This window comes from Oreochromis aureus, linkage group 19, assembly GCF_013358895.1.
Source record: "Oreochromis aureus strain Israel breed Guangdong linkage group 19, ZZ_aureus, whole genome shotgun sequence".
NCBI lineage: Eukaryota > Metazoa > Chordata > Actinopteri > Cichliformes > Cichlidae > Oreochromis > Oreochromis aureus.
In genome coordinates this window covers 2,593,395-2,610,437 of record NC_052960.1, presented here as the reverse complement: position 1 = coordinate 2,610,437, position 17,043 = coordinate 2,593,395, and the positions used below count along the sequence as shown (strand labels likewise).

Genomic DNA, 17,043 nt, shown 5'->3' with positions numbered 1-17,043 from the left:
AATGGCACTTGAGACATCCCTCAGATTAGACAGGATTACTGCCGCCTCAAGGACAACCAACACATCGATGATGTCTTCTTCTTTCACCATCGCAATGCCAACTTTCATCCTCTTAGAAAACGTGTCTTCAATACCTGTCGGCTATAAAAGGGTTCAAAGACAAAAAAAACAAAAAAAAAATTACACAATTACAATTACACAATATCCCTTGTGCTTAACAATTCATGTCTTTCCAAAGAAGAGCCATACTGATGCTTTGGATGATGGTGATTGGCTTTGGGTAACACTTACTAGTTGTTAAAGTTTTTTCAGAATGAGATATGCACCCCCATGTTACAAATCCATTTCTTGCTTTAAACAAAGACCATGTTCATAAATAACTGAGCATGTCTTCAATTGCAGAATTCAAACAAAATTTTCAATTTAAATGGTAAATGGCCTGTATTTGTATAGCACTTTACTAGTCCCCTAAGGACTCCAAAGTGCTTTACACATTCAGTCATTCACACACATGGGTGGATGACTGAATCGTGGCTGAAGAGTTGACAGTTTGTCTTATAATTGGAAGGTTGCCGGTTCGAGCCCCGGCTCTGACAGTTTCAGTCGTTGTGTCCTTGGGCAAGACACTTCACCTGTTGCCTACTGGTGGTGGTCAGAGGGCCCGGTGGTGCCAGTGTCCGGCAGCCTCGCCTCTGTCAGGGCGCCCCAGGGCGGCTGTGGCTACAATGTAGCTTGCCATCACCAGTGTGTGAATTTAAATCTACTTATGCTAAATATTGGCTGTGCTCTAAACCAAATCTGGCTGAGAATACATGAAATGTGCAAACTGCAGCTACACTACAGGATCAGATTGTGGCTCCATAGACAATGCTTCTTTAATCAGTTTATTGATTAGAGTTTATTTTTCCCCCTATAATAACAGCATGAAAAAAGAGCATATAGACATGGCTGAACAGGTTGCATAATTGGCACTGAATATCAACATCCACCTTTACCCAGCTGCCCAATGACTCTCGGCCAGTAACCTTTAATTGCTTACCCAGTCTACACAGTCTCTTTTCCAGGGTCCAGGACATTTCACCAAAGTATTGCCCCCACAGCTGTAGCAGCCACTGCAGCCCCTTAAATATCCTAATATCTCTGCCATTACAATATACAATGTGAGAAATCAAACGTAAAGCTGAAGTGAACAGTACAGCAGCGAAATGTCAAAGACCCTGGTGAAGACATGAATAAACACAAGACACTAATAATATCAATGCTAGCTTGCCAGTTAGTTTCTCTGAAACCCAGACCAAATCCAGTGTCAAAGATCTTGTACTAATACATTTGGTGAGGAAAAAGTACACATGTACTTTTTAATTTAAAATCCACTGTGGTGCTGTCATTATTAAATTTACTAAAAGAAACAATGCTAACCTTCACAGTCTTGAAAGTGTGTGAGGGATCTTCCTTTAGAAAATGAGGTCCTCTGTCCTCTTCCTTTGTGTAGGGCTCTGGTCAAAGAAGTCAAAAGAAAACAAAACACTTTTAAACAGTGTTTATGAAGCATGTAGACAGCTCCAAATTCACAGCTTTTTGATACATAATTCCATCAATATATGATTATCATTGGAGATTTTGAATCAGGCTTATCAGGACATTCAAGTAGAATATGATATCCAACCTACCACCAATATACATAGATTCTGTAAAAGTTACCACACTAAATGTCCAGCTGTGAAATATGATGACAGACTTTACTTATCAGCTTTCTTTCAATGAGTTCATCAGTTGAACTGGATAACCTAAAACTTAAACAAAGGATTAGATTTCGCAGTTGAACACTTACATCATCTCCGAAGCATCTTATGAGCCTAGTTAGCCCTCCTATGCCGCTCTTGATTTTGTACAGCTCCACGAACCTCTCCATAATGGTCAAGCACAGCAAAAGGAACCCTTTCAGGTCAACAGATGTAAGACGGGCAAATTCTGCTTCAACCTGAGCAATAGAAGAAGAGGGTGGAGAGTACAGACAGAATAAAAAAAAAGATTCTTTGAGACCCAAATTTAAGCAAACAGTCATCTGAGGCCCATTAGAGAAAACACAAACACACAAAAGATGCACTTTACCTGCCGTTCAGCAAACAAGGAAGTTCAGAGAACAATAAGCTCTGTCTTGAAATCTTTTAAAGTAGAATGATTGTGAAAATGACTTATGTGATGTAAAACTTTAGTAAACGATGCGATTAAAAGAACACTGAGTAAAAGGACAAGTAACAATTTCCTTATTCCTCAGATGTTTACCTTGATGAGCAATACTGTTTTAGTCCAACTGCCTCATTAAAGTTACACAACAGGCTTTTTACATTAAAGCCAGCAAGTCCATTACATACTCCCTTTTTAGATCTGAAATACTGTGCAGATTCTGTGTATATGTAGTGGACAGCAATTTACCCAAAAGAGTGCAAAGTTTGCAAGTCCACCTCATTTAAATGACAAAGTCAGATGTGATCATCTAGACCTGTGAAAATAAATTAATGACAAACTTGCAGTTATGGATGTTATTACAACCACAAGAACCTAAACAGTCTGCTCCGTTGCTTTTGTTAATGAATCATTTGTTGGTAACACGTCTGAATATTTAGTTTATGCCACCTGCATGTGATCATCAATAGTGCCATATTACTTCTTAAGAAGTACCCTGACACTGCAATCTTTATATCATTTGTTCTACAGAGCTATTAAATTACAATATAATCTGAGGTGTTTCCAGTATGACAAAATGCACAAATTGTAACTTACCATTTGACTCCACTGACAAAAATAATCCCCAGCATCAAGTTTGGCTTCACAGACCTAAAATAAGTAAAATAAAAATATATGTTATAATTATATTGTTTTCGCCATTTATTCATGTTTGCTAATTTTCTGACATATAAACAATGTTAGTTTTGTTACAATACAGAGAATGCAGTTTAATTAAAAGGTAAATTATGCAAAACAAAACAAAAACTTCTGCAGTATACCATGCCAAAATCAGTGTCTCTGATGCCAATTATTTTATCACTACAGCTCTTTTAGTATGGAAACTCACACAATCTAGTCATACTGATCACAAGAGTTCAAAAATAAGTCAAAATAGTGAGCTGTTGTTAAGCATAAAGCATTTCAGGGTAACAAATAACCGTACAATAGAATTAAAGCAAAATATAAACACACTGGAGGACTATCTGATAAAACTAATATAATGCTGGTTTGTAGACCATATTTTGTCTCAGTCCTCAGTGCACTCTTGCAGCTTAGCATGCAGCAGTTAATAACAACTTAAGTGATTACATAGGGGTAAACAGATGACAACAAGCATCCGAGTCCTGCCAAAAGTTCTTTTTGAACCCAGTCAGTTATTGGAAATATTGCCAAAATGAACTTCCACCAAAATACAACAGCCTGTGAACTTGAAAGAAATTTACAAGTACAGAGACAATATGAAATAAGCTTTATTAATTAGCTGAGTTAGCTTGCTAATATCGCAACAGTGGTTGAGTGCACAACCTTAAAGCTAGCGGCACAATACTTGTGATTTGGTCAGTGCCACATTAAACCCATAAAAGGCCATATGTCAGTTTATTAGGTCAAGTTTGGTCATGACACACAAGCTGGACCTTGTCGGCTAAAGTTACATTAGCTAAAGCAAACATTTCGGTAAAAGAGAAAACACACATCATGCCATAGATTCAAAACATGTTCCAACTTTTGTAGCTCTCTTTCCTTATAGTTATAACCAATGTTACTCACCTTGAAAGCATATTCCAAAGAAGACGATTAGAAAACGTCCAAGTAAAGTGAGCATGTCGTTAACCGCCAATTCCCCATGATGCACCTCGGTAGCAGTCACGTGAGGCAGTTTTGAATCCTGCTGTGCTCAACTTACCCACATTGTCAAGTTCACATAAGTTGCTGATTTAGCTGGACATGAGTTTTCAAGTTAGCTTTTTTTGGTGTAATTGGGACGTTTTTAACTTGTAATTCTATGTTATAACAACAACTTCAGTCATCTATCGTCAAACTGATATAGAATAATATGTTGAAATAACAAACATCTAGAATTACATTTTACAGTGCAGGGACACCAAGCTTCCATTCATCTTTGTTGTTGCTTCCACCGCGGATTTCTGTCACAACACCCACAGCAGCGATTTTCCATATGATGCCGTTGTTTGTTTGGATGGCAATTGTTTCCTACTGATGTCATCTGGAGCTGGGCCACGGGGAGCAATTATCTGTCTGTTTTTGAAATAAAACTTGCGCCGGATTAAAGCATCAAACTCACCAGATGCGATTCCTAACCGCGCCATCCCAAAGTGAATAACTGCGGTCACAAAAACAGCGGTTATCGTGTAATTTATCATTATAATATTATAGTATATCATATAACAACCGCTGCTGAGTATACAAAGCAACATGGTTACTGCACTTAAATATGTGTATCCCTGTCATCTAACTTTTCCACTTTGATGGGAGAGTTTGATCAATTTCATCAAGGGGCAGATTTCAGTTAAACAAGATTCATATGCAAAAAAATCTGTGGCTGATCTGAAGTAAACTCAGCTTCTGTCCAGCAGCAGCTGCATTAGCTCCCATCAGGAGATGGAGCTCATAAATAACCATCTCCTTCACTGAGTTTAACCCATCTGCATCTCCTTGGCACGTAGCCAGCGTTATACCTCTGTGCAGCCACACTGAGGGAAGGAATCATCACGAATGCCATCATCTGATTTATGAGTCTGGGGCTCGATGTTGACCTGGGTATGATAAGACCAAAATATGGAAAGCAGACAGGAGGGATTTCAGGGGGAAAGGTGTACTTTTTAATCTTCTGCTTCTGCTCACAACCAGGTGTGGTGAAATTCTCCTAAAGCTATAAATCCTCTTAGCCCTCTCCCATACCAAGTGCTTCTTTCCTCCCAGCTAATGTAAAACCGAATGCTTTGCTGAACCTAAGCTGTCTGTCAGTGAAGGACATTAGGCACTCGTCAGGCCTGACGCATAGTAAATGCATGACATCATGGGCACCGCATGCGCTCCCGACGGATCGTCTGTTTTCATAGTATGACCCACGACACAGCAGGGTCAGCGAGGGTCATTTACTACGACCTTTATGTGTGGAGTTATCCCAGGCACAGTTAAAACATGCAGTAAAAAATGTATTAACAAGAAGTTATTAAAATGGCAGCTTTTTCATTTCGATGCATCATTTCATCCTGTAACTTTGTTAAAATGCTCACGGGTGCATTTATTTCTAATATCACCTCTCTGTATCATGAGAACTGTCGACTTTATTGGCAATATTAAATGTTAAAGAAACAAGACAAATGTAACTTTTTATGGCTCCAGCCTGAACTTTGAGACCATCTTTATTGTGATACCAACACTGCCATCTAGTGTTTGCCATTCACAACTGCAGCTTTGGGGCTTTTTATGGAACAGCTTTCAGGTTATTGTGATTGCAACTGGTGAGGTTTACTTAAGTTTAGGTTAAACTGCTGTAAGCTCCTGGTGTGCTGCCACAGTCCAGTCATTTTGGATTATATAATGACTAAAAATAGCAACATATGTGAGCATTGGTGGAAAAAGCACAAGAGCGTGCAGACACTCTAAGGATATGTAATGTGCTGCACAAAAATGGAACGACAGGAGCTTTACCTTTAGCTTGGGAGGAATTAAGGCAAGGAAAGTATTTATGAGATCTTCTCACAGGCTGCACAGCCAAAAGCTGAAGGTCCAGATGTGAGTCGATTTCCTTTTTGTGCAACATCTAATGTTCTGCTTTCCATGTCTGCTTTTACTTATGAACCAAAAAGCTTTATTGTCCCTGGAGGGAAACCAGTTTGCCAATGAGCCTTTCAAAAAATATTTTACATAAAACCAGACATGCATTTCCACTAACATGCAAAAAACTGTGATACAATATTAAAAGAAAGAATGTCACCAAGTGTGAGGTCAAAGGTCACGTTCAGCTTCAGATTTATGCGATCCAGTAAGTGTTAAAGTGGTGTGAATTTTTGCCACTATAAAACAGATCAGCAGAAAGTTTATTAGAGAGTTTATGTTGTGCAAACTTAAACATGCTTTTGGTCTGAGATACAGTAACAATTCTTTTAATGATACCATCAGTAACGTCAAACATGGTTACTTCCCATTTCTAAATGTACCTGCAAACTCAGTGAGGTGAGTGCTGCTTCACTCCAGCAGGTTATTAAACTGAATATCAACAGGGATTAAAAACATTAAAGCTACAAGTCAGACTCTTGCTGGGAGTGCTGCAGCGCCGTACAATAATCCCTTTTTAGCATTTATATGACTCTGGGCAGCTCAGTACGTCTGCATTTTCTGCCAACAGAGACACAACAGGGCATGTGTGCAAATGAGGGAAAAACTTCACCTTTATTTTTCTGTTTGCGACTATCGGCTACAGCATTCGCTCATTTAATGGTTCATTTTCATAGTAGCTTTAAAGAAGCTTTAAATGGAAATGTGTCTGTTTTAGATGTGTTAGATAAAAAGAAATGTAACACGTTTCCACAACCAGTAATTTCATATTCGCATCTTTACAAAAAAGAAGACATTGTTAACAGCAGAGAGCACAGAGCACTAAACAAAAGCAGAGTCCACTGAGTAGAACAAGGCCAAAATGAGTTTTGTATGAAAGACACATATATATCCAGTGCATATGAACGTGTGCATCCAGCTAACTGACTAAAAATAGAAAAACAGTGAGTCCGAGAAACAGGCAGCTGAAGCTGTAGGCAGCCATCGACTGAGCGGACATGGCGATGGTGATTCCAGGCCTGCAGAGATCACAGTTTGCACCACAGAAGAAGCAGGCGTCCACGCCGGGCAGAACTCGTGAATTGTACGTGCTCATCGCATTTCTCGCTGAAATTAAAAATATGATCATTGACATTATATTTTTTTTTTTTTTAAAAACTACACTACAGTATTCACAGTCGTACTCACTTGGCTCATAGTAGTCGTAAACGTGCACCACAGCGTCGTGCACGCGGGCCACTTTGTAGTTTCTGACGAGGGGAAGGTTGATACAAACCTCAGACTTGTTGAGCTGCAAATGACACCAGAATAATGTCACTACGTACGTGATGTCATCTGATTCCTGTTATTTTATCAACATGCATTTTCATTTAATGTATGAAATCCTGCTTCCTTTAGATGCTCCAAAGTAACAGAAACTGCTTCCTTACAATGTAGTTTGAATTATAACGGGGGCGTGTTCATGCCGATGACCTGACAAGGGGTTAATATCACACCCAAATAATATACATAGAGCAGGTTTTAAAGTTTCACACTGATTGCTGTTTATCTGCTTCAAACACTTACTGAATCCAGGTACAGGATGACTTTCTCAGGTGCCGTCTCCACCTTCCTGATAACAGCTGATTGGACAGCAGCCTCAGGAGAGAGCGTGAATCCGCTGAGCAGGGCTACATCCAATATAACCATACCTGTGTGAGGTATCAGCTGACTGTCTTTTAATCTGGAGAGGACAAAATTTCCAGAGTGTTTAACATGCATGGTAACCAAATACTGATAAATCTTCTTGTCTGCGTAGGTTCTCAGTCACCCAGCTCATAGTAATGGATGTTTCACCTCGAAACGTCTTCAAGAAACTTAAAGAGTCACTTTTGTTTTCAAGCTCCTTAGATAAATCGTCTTCTCTTACCTGCTTCCTTTAGGGGTCGCCACAGCATCGGCTTCCATCTCCCCCGTCACACTAACCCTCTGCATGGTCTCCTTCACTACATTCATGAATATTCTGTGAGGTCTTCCATCGTCCACTATCCCTCCTCTGCACATGTCCAAACCATCTCAGCTGTGCCTTTCTGACTTTAACTCAGAAGAGCCAAATCTGATCTGTCCCTCTGATGTACTCATTTCTAATCCATCCTTTCAGGCTGGGTTAACCAAATAAAGATAAATACAGGCATAAACAATGAAAGTACACTGAAACATACTGTCCATGTGTGAACCGCTCACCTTGTGCATACAGACAACATCATGTGATTGCAGTCGCCGCCATCAGCAGCATCGATGCGTAATGAGAAAGCTTCCTCGTCCGCGGCTTGCTGTTGGTTCTCTGAAAAAGTTTCCCTCTCCAAGTGGTAAAAGACGTTCAGCTGGAGTGATTCATGGAAACAGTTACAAATGTTTGATTATCGATTAAAAGCTGAAGTATACAGTTAAAAAAAAAAACCACATCTCATACAAAAACTAACAGCACAACTGAGAGATTAACCTTTCACCACAGTTCTCCTCTCAGTGATTTTATCTGCAGTGCAGACAGATGCTGTCTGCATCCCAGATGTTAATTGCTTGGGCTCCATTACGATGCTGCATTTGCATACAGCATTTTCATTTATTTAGCATTTATAATGCACAACGTTGTGCTGAGTGAAGCTATCGCGCACAGCTGCTGCTGCAGTTTATTCTGCTCGTGCGCTGGCGGTTAAACCGTCTGTCGAGCTCAACACGATGGAGGAAACATTCCTGATGTGTAAGTTCCAGTTTCTAAGCAGGTCTGTGCCTTACAAATAATTCATGAAATGGAATGGAACCACAGCGATACACAGAAACAGAGAAACCGTACAACTGCACCTGAAATGTGGCAAAGCCTCTGCCTTCCATGTATATTTGTAGATGCAGATCGTTTTCAGCAGGAATCTGAGAAACATGAAATGAAAATTGGTGATTAAATAAATTTCAGTTATTGTACACATCAACCATCAAACGCCAGGTAATGGATGCACCTCTTGGCTTTGATATGTTCGATAGTTGGTGGAGTTGATTTGAAACAGTGATGAAGATTCTGGAGAAGACACATTGACCATGAGGTTGATGGCACTGGCACCGCTGAACGCTGCGTAGGAAGCCAGAGCCTGGAGAGCTACTACTGTGTCCTGAGGAAGGAAACGGAAAATGTAGCCATCGTGGATAAATATCAACTTTTGGGGCAGAATGTGGGAATAAATGTGAGAATCCATGGCGGAGCTGAAATATGCTATATATCTGTACACAGGTGAGAATCAGTAAGAGAAAAAGAGTTTTGTCTCACCTGTGTTGTTCCGTAGCCTCCTAGATGGTTTCTCTGCGTGCTTAACCACTTCATTTGTGTAATGCCATCAAAGAGAGAGCCACGGTTGATGTGAGCTAGCAGCACATACGAGGCCATCTCGATCTGTGCTGAGGGCAGCTTCTGGTTATGTGGCCTCAGGCCTGCAGACGAGCTCCACATCATCACTCCATCTAAGAGAATAACCACAGGCTAACTGACACAGCCATCATATAAGCAGGTAAGTAAAGGATGGGATGTTGTTGCTTTTGTTTCTATAAAAGCTTCAGGTAGAAAAAAGGCTGAGTCACCCATGTAGTCCGCTCTCTTGCTGAGCTGAGTCAGTGCGGTGAAAGAGACGGGACTGCTGACCAAAGCTAAAGCGTAAGCTGTCAGACACAGGCTGTAGTTACTGATCACGCCACTGGACACTTTGTCCTCCAGGTACTTTCTGGCCAGAGACACACTGTCTTTGTGTATCTCCTTCATACAGAGAAACCAATGCAGTATTATTAGCATCCAACATCCTGTCCATTTAAATATCAGGTTCTAGGAAAGCTTAAAAATAGATTTCTCCCCTAACTCACTGTGTAGTTTTCGTCCTGCAAAAGTGCGATAAGGACATAAGCCGTCAGCGCCACCGGGCCCTTATCCAGCCCTCCCTGCATCTCGGTGTGGATCAATCTGCCCACCTCACTGAACTCCCCTTGGGGCCCCTGGCGTTTTAAGAGCCAAGACACGGCCCTGTCCAGGACGTTCTGGTCTATCTTCATGTAGCGCTGAGCCTGGAGGAAGCAGCGCAGCACAAAGGCTGTCAGCCTGGATCCAGAGAAAGAAGAGAGGAGAGGTGAGGGGAGAAGGAGCATCAGCAAACTTACGATTTTAGAGAAAACATTTATGAAAATGGACCACACGGGTGACCTTACCATGTGCTGCCAGAGGTGTCGCTGTTTCCAAAAGCACTGAAGGAACCGTCTTCTCTCTGGTAGGACAACTGTCTCTGATAACCTTACAGCGAAAAAGCAAAAAGGCTTGTGACAAACCCCTTATTGCGCTCAGAGAACCTTAAATTTAACACTCAATTATCACTCAGAAGACCTTCTTATATATTGTAACAACTAGTACTCCAGGTCAGTGATCTTTATGAACGGCCATCTAACCTTCCATCATGTAAGCTAGAGCCTTGCTCCTGAGCTCTTGATCATCCTGGTTTGAAGTGTCCAGGTACTGAATAACATATACACTTGGAGCAAAGTGGATCATGTTCTGTTCCCCACATCCAAGCGGCAGCTGAACCAGTGAATCCAAGTTGTTGATGGACAAAGCCAGGATGTCGCCTGCAAGAAGCAGCAGGACAGAAGACGGAAAGATTTAACGGATGAACAACATGTTTGTTTTTGAGCAATTTGAGCAGGAAGTTGAGACCGGAATGGGAACAGAAAGTGTCTCTTTCACCAGACGAGCGTTCAAATTCTGCAAGACGAAACGTTTATCCTGCAGCCGACCATCAAGACAAGCACCGAACCTGAAATCTATAACTGAGGAAAATCCCGACGCTTGCTTTTCTGCTATGATACAGGCCTAATTGACTCAAAGTAAACACACTGCATGCACGAACAATAAGAGGACAAACAGCAGACTTACCAACCAGTACCACACGGGCCCTCTGACTGCCGGGCACCACATTTGGGGGGAAGGAGAAGGAGAGGGCTGTGGATTTGTTCTGTTTCTCCGGTTCCATCTCCAGGAACAGCGTCTGAGAGAAGTACTGTTCAACTCCCTCGGGCTTCAGGAACATGGAAGCATTTCAGTGTTATGATAGGAATAACTTTTTTGTACCATTCTCAATAATTACAAAAGCACATCTTGTAGCGACATCATGTTGCAGGCACCGTCCTATGTTCAGACATTTCTCTGCTTTGTCATACCTTCACCATCACTCTGCAAACAAGACTGTCTGAGGCCTCTGCAGACACGGCATCCACAGATATCTCCACCTCACCCAGAGCCAAAGGCCTCACAGGGAACAGAGCTGAAGCAGAGGCCTGACTCTCTACGGTGACTTTCTGAGCACTGATAACAGACGCATCCTTTCGGTGTGTCAGAACAAACTCAAAGGACTTGCTCTGTGCTAGCAGCACGATGACCTACATATGCAGAGAAATGTATGACAGCAAAGCACAATCTTTAAAAACAGGGAAAATATGCCGCGCCAGAAATGATGGAAGTGAGCAATAATTCATGCGACAAGGAGAGACTCGGATCTCTGTCGATAAATGTCAGATTATTTACCAAACTCAGCCTTATTCAGCTACAATGTACCACAAAGTGCGTCCTACATACATCCATCTCCTGCTCCAAGTGGTTGATGATCTTCACTTCCAACACAATCTGCTCTCCTCTGATGAGGAGTGATGGGACGCCCAAAGACAAGGAAAAATCTTTGGAGACAGTCAGCTGTCGGTGGAACAATACAAGCGAGAGTTATTAAGAAGGTCGGGGAAGATAACTCCTCAGCATCTCAGTTCGTAAAACTCCTCATTCGTAAGAGAAGGAAACATGAATACCAGAAATGTGAAGTGTTTTGTTACCTTTTGTGGCACAAGAGTGAAGCCCAAGCCCAGGTTCTCTGACATCACCAGTGCCAAAGCTCCCATAGAAGTAATGCCATCTGGAACGAGTATTATCTCACTTGTCCAAGTCCTGTCGCTGAGAGAAACCGGAAAAAGCAGCAATATTTAGTGAACTAATGGATCAAATGACTCACCTTCCCCTCTCAGCCCTTACCTAACATTAGTGTCTAACCACAGCAGAGCTTCAGCACCGTCCATCCAGTGGTGCCAGTACTCGTGCACCTCTAAGGCATGTCCTTCTGAAAGCAATCCCAGAAAATGGATGAGATTGTATTTATAGCACTGAAAATGTGGAGTCATGTCGGTATCGTACATAACTACAAAAAAATTGCCATTTTACCATTTTTAGGTCCAGGCTGGTTTTTCCTGTATAATCTCGTATTGGTCAGGATGTTAAGATCACAGTCCTGTGGTGGAAGAGGAAAAATGGTAACAATGAATCTGTTTGGGTGACACACACACACACACACACACACACACACACACACACACACACACACACACACACACACACACACACACACACACACACACACACACACACACACACACACACACACACACACACACACACACACACACACACTCTACAGGCTGTCAGAGCTTTGGAGGTGAGAAAAGGTGACGCTTTGTTTCCTCTATTGCAGCGATCCATAAGCCTCAGGTCCTGCATCCAGAGCATTAAGGTTACCAGCTCTTAGAAACAGGAGTCACCTCCTAACAAAGCAGACAGATATGTTATATCCGGACGAGCCGGTTTAGCGATCACTTTTTCAATTTCCATGCAGTATCTAACTGGGAACAGTGTGCCAGGGGACTGCGGTGACTGGGAGAACAAAATGAAGGAAATCCTGTGGTATATAAAACAGGTGACTTTCTGATGAAGGTTCACAGGAGCTCACGTTTCACAGATGAATTTTAAGCTTTTGTCTGCAGACATAATCCGCATTTACACAGAAACAAGCATGTTTACTGCAGTCATACCCCTTCCTCTTTAAAGTTCACATCAGGCTGCAGGGCGTCATCCTGTGTCCCCATTACTGTGACTGCCAGCTGAGACCTGGATTCAAGACCGGTCACAGTCAGCGATACCTGCTCACCTGGCTGGGCCCTTTCACTGCTCCAGTTTAATGACACCTGAGGAGAGCGTGAACACAGAGTTCGACACAGGATGAAGAGGATTACTGTTGGGAATTCATTAGAGCAATATAACAAAACAAGTTACTGTACATAGCTGTCTTGACTGATGGATATTTGTGCCGTGTCGCTGATAATCTCGCCGTCAGACAGGATGCAGTAAACGGTGACACAGGCCGCGGGGGCCCAGGACAGCGCTGGGGTCAGAGAGAAGGACGAGGAGTTTTGGGTCCCAGCAGCTACCACTTGACCTTTAGAGCTCACCTACAAAATACATGTATTTATAAATCATTGTTGGGTTAAAGAGGTGTCACGTACAGGTGCACAACTTCCTGTAACGGTGTTTAAACATACACATAGTACTCAACACAGCAAAGGCACAGAAAATCCAAGGAAATTATTTACAGTTAGGAGCTCAGACACTTACATGCTGGCCACTGTAAGATTTTCTTAGGATTCATAAGATAAATTTTACTTTACAATATGTTGCATTTTGTCCTTAATGCAGAAAAGATGCAGAAAATAAAATGCACACACTGTGTATTTAATCAAACATACCACAAAGTGAAGCTTCGTTAGGTTAAAGGTGCTCTCTACATTTATCTGCAAAGACAATCCAATCTGAAATTAAATAAATATAGTTACATTCTGGATACATGCAGTTGTGATATATTAAAAATATTAGACTTTGTATATAATACCTGTGCAGATGTGTTGCCAGGGGCGATCTGAATATATGAATCACTTGGAGAGGAGAAGTTGTTGGAAATCTTCAGAGTCTCCTCACTGGACTGAAATCCGGCCTAAAAATCAGTATTTATAGCAGTAAGATAAAGAAAATGTGCACTTATGACCTGATGTTCTCCATCTTTCTTTGTTCTTTTGAAAACATGAAAACATCAGAGGTCGTGTTTTTAATTTAAGTCGTTTCTCTTAAATTTAATGTAATCATCTATGCTACTGAAACTCTTCAGCTTACAAGCAACAAAAGTACAGAACTGTGATTGTTCTGGAAGTCCACCTTTGCGTGTTGGAGAATTACATTACTGACCTGAATAAAGAGCATCACAACTTGAGCCTGTAATTTAAACCTGATGCGGACGACCCCGTCCTCAGACACAGGAAGTATCAGAGCTGTGGGTTCTGCCTTTTTCACAGACGTTATCTGACTGATTCGAACCACAGCAGAGTGCTTTAGATCCACTGAGCTGAGCGGCTTTCTGTCGTATCTTGAGATCCTGAGCTGTGAAGTCCAAACAGAGGAGGCACTAATACTGTGTCCAAAAGGCTCTGACATTGTGATTTATGATAATAATGATAATAATAATAACTCACGTTTGTATAGAAGTGTAATGACGGCTTTAGTGTGGGTGGAAAATCGTGGAATGTGAGCTGGAATGTATTCTGCATCAGGTGGACTTTCACGGTTTTGTTCACTTTAAACCCTTAAGAAAGAATATTATGTTGTTTGGTGAACTTATAGTTATTATACTTGCAGCAACGCTGGTTTATTAAAATGTGTCATACCTGTGGTGCTGTCATTAACAGACACAGTAACGTGCACAGTGGTACGACCGTCACTGCTAACTGATGAAGTACGCAGAGCCTGGAGTTGGTCACTGCTGAAGAAAAACTGTGTGGATCCGTAGAACTGAAAGAGAAGGTTAAAGATGACGGATAGTGTCTCTTATAGTTTCTATTCCTGTTTCAGTTTATGATTAAAGATATAAAAAACTGAAGAAACGGGGACATCAAGAACTTCACCTCTTTAGTTTGCATAGCACAGGTCGTGTTGCTCATTGCAGACTCCAGAGAAACAACTAATGTTCCACGTAAGGGTCGTCCACCGCGGTACCTAAATGGAAAAACACACTAATACTGCACACTTGCTTCACTTATATGTATGAAAATGTGATATTGTGAAATGATCCAGATGAGCTCACAGTGCTCTCACTGATCCTGAGACGTCATCTCCAGCAAGGACGTGTGACGGCGTCTTGATCAGAACGTCAAAGCGTGGGCGCTCTGCGAGACAGGATGGTCATTTTGGCAGATTTACCATCTCAGTTCAATCCTACTTTCGATACCAAGTACAAAGCACTGCAGAAGTGGATACTGGGAAAATTACAAGCTGATCTGAGATTCAAGAAAAAGATTAGAAGATACGTCAAAACAAAAACGTCAGCGAGTGGTGTGACAGGAAGAGTCAAAGGATCGCCAAAGGGAACAGAAGTTGCCATTTGGGAACTGTGACTTTATGTCAAGTCATTTAGAAAATGTAGAGCTGAAGTATGTGGTGATTCTACAGCAGGGGTGTCAAACATAAAGCCCGGGGGCCAGAATCGGTCCATCAGAGACTACAGTTCACCTGACAGGATGGAAAATATGAAAGAGGGCATCAATTTAAGCCCAAAGAATCAGGCTGACAGATTTCCTTCATTTACTACAGCAGCATGTAGTTGAAACTGCACGTCTGTTTTTCCTATATCAAAATATCTCAGGGATTAAATGTGCAGTACAAGGAGAGTTTCAGTGGTCCGACCCACTTCAGGTCACAGTGGGCTGTTTGTGGCTCACAGTGCAAAATGAGTTTGACATTCCCGTTTTACAGGGAAAGTCGAGGCACTGCGAAAAGATTTAGATAAATCCTATTAAATTTAATAGGAATCCATCCAGCTGTTGTCAAGATGATTCACTCTGAACCACCGATGTTGACCTCACAGTGCAGGGCAGGTTAACCAGTGCCGTCTATCCTCAAACTGACCGATTGAACATAAACCATCACGATTATATTGGAATAAATTGATATGCACGTTACCGTAACGCTCCACAACAAACTGCTTCTCGTCAGTCACACCCTGCATGTAAGAAGAGGGGAGATCAGATGAGACGATATTCCTTCTTATTCCATCACAGCGTGCAGAGGGGACAACAACAACCACCCTACATTCACTGTGGCTGCCATCACCCAACGTCCAAGAGGAGCCGTGTGGGACAAAGGGAATTCTTGCAACACAATTCCCAGATTGGCTGTGGACTCCCACCTGTCAACGATATTCCCACTGGGATCCTGCATGTGAGAAAGGAATATCAGTCAAGGTCCCACTGAACAATGAAAAAAAGGCTTTGTTCTTTCACACAGACAATAGAAACGTACCCGTACAGAGAGATCCACTCTGTCCTTGTATGGATGGTTATCCAGCTGAACACACATGGCTCTGACTTTGACTGTGTCCCCTGGATGGTATCGTGACCTGTCCGTTCGGATGAAGGTGGACACATTCCTGGGACTGAAGGATAGGGTGGTGGTGTTGGTGAAAATGACACTGTTTCCTTTGTAGCCCCGCACCGTCAGGTTTAAGAGGGAATTCTGGGTTAAGGAGTCAGGAATCTGGAGCGACGACATAAGTGTTAACACTGTGATCCCAGTCAGAAAGACTTTGTTTTTCCCTCTACTGCATAAATAAAAACTATACTCACAGGAGGAAGCGTGAGGACACTCGTCAAACCTTTAAAACAGAATGACCTTTTAACCCTCCTGAAAGTCAAAAGAAACTAATTCAAGCTTGAATCGGCGTGTGACTGCAGATCACCTTCTTGGAAGTCTTCGGTCAGCGATACTTTGGTGCTGCCATGTCCCAATTCAGCTGTCACCGTGCCCGGGAAGTCTGCGAACACGGTGACGGCCAGAGGAGTCGGCGCGCCAGTGTGCACCACCTCTGGACCTGAGATCAGATACAACGTAGCACTGGCACAGAGGGAAGAAAGGTGCAATATTGATGTGGTTGTGCTCCATCAATTCATTCACGAATGCAGGCGTTCTCGTTCAGGAAATGAATGTGACTCCCTTCATAACAAATTCCACCACTTACCCGGATGAATCCTGTGCCCAACCAGAAACAGCAAAACTCACAACTTTCAAACAAACAGCTACAGCTAGGGTCCAGATCACGTTCATGTTCAGGCTTCGAATGTTTGCTTCTGACCCCAAACTGACAGCAAACGCTTCACTTTACCTGTACCTGAGTGACCAAGCTCCTCCTCCTGTCCTCCTGCCAGGGCCCCAGGGGGCTGCTCTCACATGCATAGAAAGATTAGGAAACATATCACACGCACATGCAGGACACATTAAGCATAGCGGGGGGGGGGTGTCACACACTTGACACC

The 17,043-nt window shown here is 42.2% G+C and overlaps 1 protein-coding gene across 1 annotated transcript; it reads right to left on the bottom strand.

Annotated features, from left to right (window-relative positions):
• Nucleotides 1-6,407: 6,407 nt before the first annotated feature.
• Nucleotides 6,408-16,884, bottom strand: LOC116330581 (CD109 antigen-like). Its single transcript, XM_039603010.1, has 32 exons — nucleotides 16,749-16,884; nucleotides 16,470-16,624; nucleotides 16,357-16,385; nucleotides 16,034-16,267; nucleotides 15,824-15,946; nucleotides 15,695-15,734; nucleotides 14,820-14,901; nucleotides 14,641-14,731; nucleotides 14,404-14,527; nucleotides 14,212-14,321; nucleotides 13,928-14,119; nucleotides 13,578-13,679; nucleotides 13,435-13,497; nucleotides 12,970-13,140; nucleotides 12,724-12,876; nucleotides 12,080-12,146; nucleotides 11,894-11,978; nucleotides 11,698-11,815; nucleotides 11,450-11,563; nucleotides 11,035-11,253; nucleotides 10,751-10,892; nucleotides 10,267-10,443; nucleotides 10,033-10,114; nucleotides 9,694-9,925; nucleotides 9,418-9,589; nucleotides 9,110-9,300; nucleotides 8,805-8,954; nucleotides 8,653-8,718; nucleotides 8,035-8,174; nucleotides 7,378-7,534; nucleotides 7,000-7,102; nucleotides 6,408-6,918 (listed from the first exon to the last, which is right to left on the bottom strand). The coding sequence occupies exons 1-32, from the start codon at nucleotides 16,832-16,834 to the stop codon at nucleotides 6,731-6,733; spliced, it is 4,158 nt and encodes a 1,385-aa protein (XP_039458944.1). The 5' UTR covers nucleotides 16,835-16,884; the 3' UTR covers nucleotides 6,408-6,730.
• Between the last annotated feature and the right edge of the window lie 159 nt (nucleotides 16,885-17,043).